The following is an 8569-nucleotide window of genomic DNA, read 5'->3' on the forward strand; positions in this document are numbered from 1 at the left end:
ACACACATGTGTGTGTGTCTGGTGTCTATATATCTAAGTAAGTTCCAAAGACCGCCATTACATCTTTGCCACCAAAGACAATAAAAGCAGGGACACTGGAAAAACAAAGGTCTTCTGCAAACCTTCCATTGGCAGCAAAACCACATCACATTAAGTCTCATAACCTCCAGTCCATAAATCACTGGATGCACATCTACAAATCTATGAAGAGCGTGCTTTGAGAAACGCCACAGTTCGCATTCCTTGATGCAGTCGAGACAAAGATGTTTGTCTGTTTTGTGGTTCTTGCTAAACTGACTGCCGGGCACAGACAGTGGAAACACAGACGGTCACTTCTGGCATCAAAGAGCTGAAACATCAACAGACCCTGCAAAACATCAGAGGGCCAACGTATGAACAATAACCCTTTTCAGCAGGCCGGAGGATGATGGCACTTTTGCATGACAAATTCACATTTATCTGTATATTTACTGATCTGTGAAGACGGTCAGATTCTTGCAAGTCGTGGAGAAATAACTTATCGCCCTCTTGTGTTTGACTGTAAAAGTGCACAGCATAAGCCAAGCTCCTGGTGTCTGTTTCTTGCATTGCACGTTACAGAGGATGGGAGGTACATCGATCCCCGGAAGATAAACACAAACTCCATGGATGAAAGCACAAGACCAACACCGTAACAGATAGAGGATCAACTTTATTAATACAAGTAAGTAAAAGTGTCTTTAAATATGGTATAAAAATAAATGCAGGAGAGAATAACAAAGAATGATGTTCTACATAAGACAGGAGACAGAGTCTTTGTAAATCTGGATGAGACCTTACAGGTGCATTGAGAATCATATGTGCTAAATATTGTAGTGCAACCAAATTATGAACAGCAAACTAAATGCACAATAAATAATCAGAATCATTATATATATATATATGTATATATCTTTTGTATATTCATTCTGCACAACACTTCCCATAGCGTGACAAAGCTTCTGTAACCTCATGTAAAGCAATGACATTGTTTTAAAGTTATCAGTGTAAGCTGTTGCTCTCTTGGGGGGGAGGGGGAGGGGTTCTCAGTGTCTTTTTCTTTTTTCTCTCTGACATCATTTGTTTCTGCTGGAAGTGAGAGAAAGTGCCCCGACTGAGTAGTTGTCATGGAAAGAACTGGGACACTGCATTGAACTTTCTCCAATTTTGTTTCTTAGTCTCTCACTCCCCTCGAGTCCAACAGCGCCTTCTTTCTGGGAACACTGGAAATATCAGTACCGAAAGAGGAGAGAGAAACTGAAACGTCCTCTCCATGGACATGCAACATCTTGTGGACAACAGACGAACAGGCAGCTTGGCTCATTGTCTGGCTGAGCCAATAGTGGATGACGGACGATGAGGATGATGAGATGCGATGGCTCCCCTTCTTTGTACCCCGGGGAGAGGGAAGCCATTGATTTTTAGCATGGCACACAACTTTACAGTCTCTCGCTTGCCAGTGGTTCCACCTGTGCTTGAGAGGAAAGAAGAAAGAGTCGAGTTTCAATAACGAAAGTTGTGTAATGTGACCATGGAAAACGTCTTTCCCACTTTTGACATTTGGAGTCAACACTTCTCAAAGTTTTCTGCTGACCAATGGAACAAAAGTACCAAAAGGCATTTTATATCGACGTTTGTCATGTTTGTCATCAGAAGTAATCTACTTTACTTATAGTAGACTTACCTGTAGATTACTTACTTATAGTAAGTAATCATTCTTTATGCTTCGATAAACAGATAACCTGCAAATTAAATATGAACTACATCTTTTAGGATTTAATTAGTTTCGATATGACAAATTGACGATTCGTAAATACAATGCAACATATAAAAGTGACGTTTTAAAGAATTTACCTTTAAAATGTATAGTGGGCATGTGGTATGTACATGTGACTAAATAATGACCAAAGTCACTCAGAATAGGGAGATCCAAAATTATACTAACAAACAATATATATTTATAACAAATGCAGTAAGAAATTATTTTGAAACTGGAACTGGTCGAGATGGCAGAAAATTAAAAATTAAATATTTTTCCAGTTAGTAAACGTAAAATGCTGTCATGCTAGCCAGTTAATCAATTTTGTCACTTTATTTATTGACTTGAAATTCCTTAAGATTCTAATCTGAATCATTCACATGCGGCCCAGTCCTCGTGTTACAGTCCCTCTCAGCTAGAGGCAGCGCTGCTACCTCTTTATCCAGAATGATAATAGTTACATATGTGCAAAACCTACAAACAACAGATTCTACTATTATTTAGGGCATTATAAACATTTATTCTCACTTTTAAAATAGCATCTCTCCGACAACCATCCATTGCAGTTATATGAGTACAGTTTATTATGCAAATTGGGTTAGGGTGTCATTTAAGTATATAGCATAACCAATAGCTCAAAAACTACAAAAAAACAAAACTCCAGAACAGACAAAGATGTCTTCAAGTTGTTCAAAACGGAAGTTAGAGGAGGCTCAAAAGGTGTATGAAACTAATCAAAAGCTAATTATTTTCCACCGAGACTTGTCAGCTGCTTATTCAGGCTGCTTTTGTTAAACAGGAAGTGAGACTTCAGCAGATGCCAGAACATATTTCAGCACAGATGCTCTCTTTGATCTTTTTCAGTATCTGTTTGTCATGGAACATGCTGGATCTGGAAATGCTGGAAATCTTTTGATTTTCTCAGGGTTTAGCTTAAGCGTCCGCAGTCGTATTCAGTTAGCGAAAATTATTGAAAAGTTTATTTATTTCAGTTACTCAATTCACAAAGTGAAACATGTAAGTCTATATTTTTGTTAGCTATGATGATTTTCTGCTTTTAGCTAACGAAATCTGACATTTAAGGTTAGAACACTAAACAATAAAAAAAAAATTAACATGTAGAAATGTTTTAAAGTTGGTCTTTTAAAAAATATATCTAGGTCTGTAATATGAGCTTCATCATAATTAATTTTCTGACTTGTTTTATATAATTCTAACTTGTTTTAATTGTATGTTATTAATGACAACTGTGCTTACTGCTAATTTGAGATGCTAAAGAAAAGAATCTTTTTGTCTTTGGTTCATTTTTCATTAATGTCTTAAATTACAAACATAGCAAGGGAGATCTCATTAGAAATCATTGTCGGTGGGAATTCAACCACAAAACTCTGATCTGTAAATCTCTAATATTGAAAAAAAATTCATTTTAAATACTCCCTCAGTGGTAAATATTTGACTTCAATAAGCCTACCTTAATTCAACATTTAAAATAAATGGCTTTAATTTTTCTTGGATTTGTATTTTGAAACAACACAGCTAGTGTTTGACATGCATCCAATCTTTAGATTTATAACCTTTAAGTACCAGAAACTTTTACACATTTTAGTCCATCCATTTTCTTACACACATGCACAGGGAGAACATGCAAACTCCATGCAGAAAGACCGGGGTAGGGAATCGAACCCAGAACCTTCTTGCTGCAAGGCAACAGCTCTACCAACTGCGCCACTGTGCAGCCTACACATTTTAGTATGCATTTATATCAATAATTAAATATATCTTAACATCCTGAAATATTCGGTGTGTAGAATGAGACATGATGTTTAAATGTAGCATTACTTGAAAGACAAACAGACAAAACTTTATGGTGATGCCACACAACACATCCGTTTAAGTATTTTATCGTAGACATTACCTGGAAGTAAGAGACTTCAGAACAAATTTTTACTTTTCTGTGGAGACACAAAAGACAAATTAATGTATTTACTTTTAATTTGATCATAAAAAGTAAGTCTCACCTTAATGCAGTTGGTAATACAATGTCTTCTTTTTAAATAGAAGCCTGAAACTTTTGCCAAAATGACAGGCAGAGAAAATGTAGGTTTGAAGAACATAAACACACTACAGCTATTCTGAATTAACTATCATGTTTACCCACTGTTTTATTTCAGTTTTTTTTCCCAGCTTGACATCAGAGCTACAACAATCACAACTGAACAATACTAACAATTTCTGCTCTCTCTGCGTCCCGCTTTTTACTGAATGAATATTTGTTTTAAATGACCCTTTGTCTGAACTCCATTGAACAACAATAGATATTAATAACAGATTCCATCTAAATGTTGTCAATGCTGTATAGTTATTAACATTTACATGTAATTTGAGGTGTTATTCAATGTCTGAAATTAAGACTTGTGTTTTCTTGTACCTTCTTCTTTGCCTGTAACAACTCCTGGTAGGCACTGGAACGAATGAAACGGCTGTAAGAATCACTCTTCATCAGTTTGTAGATATGTTCCTGTTGAGGAAACAGAATGAGAGCATTAAGGACGAAAGCAGCAGATACAGTGAAAACGGTGCTTTAGATAAGGAGATGCCAGATGCATCTCGACTCCCAAACAGCAGGGAGCTACATACTGCAACCTGCAGTTTTAAAATAGTTTTGACTTAATTTAATATTCAGAGACAAACTTTTTCTACATAACTATTTGAAATATGCAGTGCAGATTTGCTTATAACTATAAATAGCTACATTATAACTCACCTGTGCATCTTCAAAGGCATAGCGTCCAGGGTCTTTGACATTCTGAGTGGTTTTGTCATAGCTCTTGGAGTCCACATTGATGGCACTGGGCGCTCCGGGGGCCAGAAACTCCTGCCAGATTTCCTGAACACGAGTTGGGACCTCTCTGATGGGTCGCTTCTTTAGTTCCTGGACTGCAAGCCAGAACCTGAATCCCAACAGTAGAGAGAAAAATGGTACAGACGTATTTCTTAAAAATGTACTTGGATTGCTTTGTTTACAACTTAAAATAATCTAGTACAACCTGTTTCCAACTCAAATTGGTGTTTTTGCCGCTTGAGTTTTACATATAGATTACCTCACTTTGATTTCCACAAGAAACTGTGGTTAGGTTCGAATGCGCTACTGACAGAGGATTTTACCCATATACTCAAATCTGTGATTTTAAGCTATGTCTTTTGAAATATACACTTCCTTGTGATCAAAGAACTGGCAGTGAATGGCAAAATCGAAATGGTGATTTGAATTTCCTAACTATAGAGGACACCAGCTTGTGTGGAAATAACTTGCTTATTGCTTCCCTGAATCACGGGGCTTGTAGTTTTGTCACAGCACAGCCACACCTGACTTGTCATCCAAACTACAAATGAGACTGCTCTAGGGAACTTTCTAAAAACATGTTTTTTTGTTGTTTTTTTACATATACGCCAGGAATTAAAACAAGAGTGATGAACAGTTATTTTACTTTCGTTAAACTGAGGTATGCGTGGTGTTTGAAGAATTACACTTCAGGCACATACCATCAGAGGGCGCTGATGAGCCATTTTCTGTCTGTAAGGATCCTGTGGATCTTTGGTGCTCTACACTTTCTTTGGTGTGTGAACAGTAAAAATATTCATATCTAAATATAACTACAGCATCACTTTTTTTTTTGCAAAGTTACTTTCAACAGATCTATGAAATTATATAAATTTTATAACAGAGTATTTTTTAAATGGCTTAAAAAAATTATTGGTCTCTACTAATTATTATTAGAAACTCTTTCTCTTTCTTTTTTTTCTAAATATTGCCATTTGCTTTAGTGAAAATAATCCTTGTAGCTCGTATACACTGAAACAAATAAATCTGCTTTCTAAAAAAAAAAAAAAGAAAAAAAAAAAACTTGCACTATTATTCTTTATCAACTCTGAACACTTCCAGCTGTGTGTAGAGTGGCTATAATAAACATACAGAGCTTGAGGGATGTCTGACAACCTTTGAAGTTTCCCAGATGATAACAGTCAAATCTAAAGTTCAGCCCTCAAACCACAAAAGCTTACTGCATAGCAAATAATAATTTAACCCCTGCACCAGAGACGTTAGGTGACAAAACCACACAGCGCCCGTGATGTCCTATGTGTATACTCTGATTAGTCGAAGCTGCTTTGGTGATAGAAAGAAAGCAACCCAGTTGAGATCTGGTGGTTTCACTCCACTGCAATAAAAAAGCAATATTTAATCGCGCTCTATGTTGCGTTATCTTGCAACATAAATAACGCAACGCAGGTAGCCGCTTTAATCCGTGTAGCTACCTGGCTTCAAGTAATCACATAAAATAAAAATAAAACATTTTAAAAAGTATGTGTTGAAGTTTTCTGTATTTTCTGAAGCACCTGAGATTCTCTGAGCTGAATTCCGACTCGAGGAACTTCAGGAACTGCTCTCTTCCAACAGGATCTTTCAGGACCTCATCGATACCGAACGCCCACCTCTTTACCCTTTGCTGGCCTGGTTCCTTGCTAGAGAAGGAAACCGAAAGCAGGAATATATATATAAAAAAAGATACAAATCTGCAGTATCTTGTGAAATAGGTGAAGTTATTGGACTGAATACTTGATGAGGTCATGTAGCTACCTGGCTTCAAGCTCCCAGAGGGTGGTGTCATCTGAGACCCAGGGGTTAGATGGGTCTTGAGGCATGAGGCATGGGTCATATTCAACATACTGCTCTGTGTAACCCAGCAAACTATCGCAAACAACAGAACACGAGACAGAAACTTCACTGTGGCGAAACAGAAATATAAATCATAAAATTATTGTGAGGGAAAACATGCGCTCCTCTTAGAAATAAAGGGTGAATTTACAATGTCAAGAGTTTTCAAAATCTGAAATAAAATGTGTTTATTATCACCTAGTTTGGATGCAAGGATGGAGGAGCACTTTTTCTGAGTATTGTACACCAGTTTTTTTTTTTTTAATTATTGAATAAATGACAAACATGCACATGAATTTTCAAGTATCGTGTGATCAGAAAAGAATAAAAGATTTTATCTGAACCCAAAACTCTTGTTGAGGTCTCTAAAGTCCTCGGTTCCTCTGCATTTTACGACCGTTTAACGCCTCAATAAACAGATCGATGCCTAAACTTAATGAAGACACAAGGAACATTGCTCACCTCTCTGCCACTTTGGACATTTTCAGTCGATGCCGGTCTAATTGTAATTGCCAAAAGGTGATCTGAAACAACAGCATGGGACAGCAAGCATGCAGTAAACTCACAGAAGAAATTGCATCCATCAGATGCGATTATTTTACTCCATGCATTAAATTTACCACATTCAATCCAATTTTGAATGTGGTAATCACTGAAGTGTGCATCACTTCTATTTTCTTTGAAAATAGAAGTGATGCACAAATTACACTGAAATGAACAAAACCTCCTACAAAGAATTTACAGAATTGTCTCGTAGGTCCTCCTGTCGATAAAGCGTGATAACCGTTTTCAGGTCTAACCTGTTCTTGCAGCTCTTCTTTTGTGGGCTGTTTGGCCTCTGGAGTGGGGGTGTGGGTAGGACTGTGGGTACGGATGTCATTCTGTAGCCCATACACCGACTGAGATGACAAACCAGTCACAAGCATGCATCAGAATCATTAGCTCTGGAATACACAGACTAACGTTAGCAAGAACAAGAACGGTGTGTACGAACGAGGATACCTTTCTGGTTTTGTGTGGATTTTTCATTCTGGAGGACTTCTTTATGTCGACTTCTGTTGTATTCACACAACCAGGCTGCGATAAGAAAGAAATGTAAATAATAATGGTTTAATTTAGCTTCACCATTTCCATCCACCCATTTTCTTTACACCCTTGTTGGGAGAGGTGCTGGTGCCTATCTCCAGCTAACGATCCGGGCGAGAGGCAGGGTCACCCTGGACAGGTCACCAGTCTGTTGCAGGGCAACACAGAGACAGACAGGACAAACAACCGTGCATGCACACATTCACACCTAGGGGCAAATTGGAGAGGCCAATTAACCTGACAGTCATGTTTTTGGACTGCGGGAGGAAGATGGAGTACCTGGAGAAAGCCCACGCATGCACAGGGAGAACATGCAAACTCCATACAGAAAAACTGGGGCTGGGAATTGAACCCAGAACCTTCTTGCTGCAAGGCAACAGCTCTACCAACTGCGCCACTGTGCAGCCCCTTCTACTGGTTATTTTCCTTCTACTGGAAATGTTTCTGATGGAATGGATACATTGTATGTATGGCACTGTAAAAGAAATACAGTACATGAAAATAGTAGACCTTCGTAGCCAACCCCACACCCCCCAAATATTCAATGATTGAGTTTGAGTAGACTTTTTACCCTTTTTTTTTTTTCTCTTAGAGTCATTTCTGGGATGGCTACTTTTTACTTTTACTTGAGTGAAAATATGTTGAAGTAGTGCTACCATGCCTTGAACACAGTAAATGTGTCGTGTCATGAGACGCTTGTGTACAACTGAATTACTGAGCTAAACTCCACTCAAGTCTTCTCCAGGTTCCAATGGGTTTGTTGTGCTCTCCACATAAATTTAGGAAAACAATGGCTTTCTTATTTCTGCTTTTCCACAAAGTCCAGATCTGTAATGAGTACCACTAATATTTCACAGATTCTTCTACTTGATCATTTTTATCAGATGTACTCGTCATGTTAGGAAGTTTTAGTTTCTTGGTCTTGTTCTCCAAAGTTCTCTGGCATTCCCCTAAGGCCTTCACAAGGTACTGTATTTTCTATTATATATATA

The 8569-nt window shown here is 37.8% G+C and overlaps 1 protein-coding gene across 2 annotated transcripts in view; it reads right to left on the reverse strand.

The window, feature by feature from the left end:
* Nucleotides 1–671: 671 nt before the first annotated feature.
* rgs7a (regulator of G protein signaling 7a) overlaps nucleotides 672–8569 on the reverse strand; it is a 63752-nt gene continuing 55854 nt past the window's right edge. Inside the window, exons 10-18 of one of the 2 annotated variants that reach the window (XM_008429249.2) lie at nucleotides 7494–7568; nucleotides 7292–7390; nucleotides 6954–7015; nucleotides 6414–6524; nucleotides 6173–6298; nucleotides 4542–4728; nucleotides 4206–4295; nucleotides 3693–3729; nucleotides 672–1487 (exon numbers count right to left, since the gene is read on the reverse strand). In XM_008429249.2, coding sequence (XP_008427471.1) covers nucleotides 3709–3729; nucleotides 4206–4295; nucleotides 4542–4728; nucleotides 6173–6298; nucleotides 6414–6524; nucleotides 6954–7015; nucleotides 7292–7390; nucleotides 7494–7568 — 771 coding nt within the window. In that variant the 3' untranslated portion in view covers nucleotides 672–1487; nucleotides 3693–3708. Of the gene's footprint in view, nucleotides 1493–3692; nucleotides 3730–4205; nucleotides 4296–4541; nucleotides 4729–6172; nucleotides 6299–6413; nucleotides 6525–6953; nucleotides 7016–7291; nucleotides 7391–7493; nucleotides 7569–8569 lie in introns of both variants that reach the window. The other variant, XM_008429250.2, reaches the window with a different exon arrangement.

Source organism: Poecilia reticulata, linkage group LG15 (assembly GCF_000633615.1).
Source record: "Poecilia reticulata strain Guanapo linkage group LG15, Guppy_female_1.0+MT, whole genome shotgun sequence".
Lineage (NCBI taxonomy): Eukaryota > Metazoa > Chordata > Actinopteri > Cyprinodontiformes > Poeciliidae > Poecilia > Poecilia reticulata.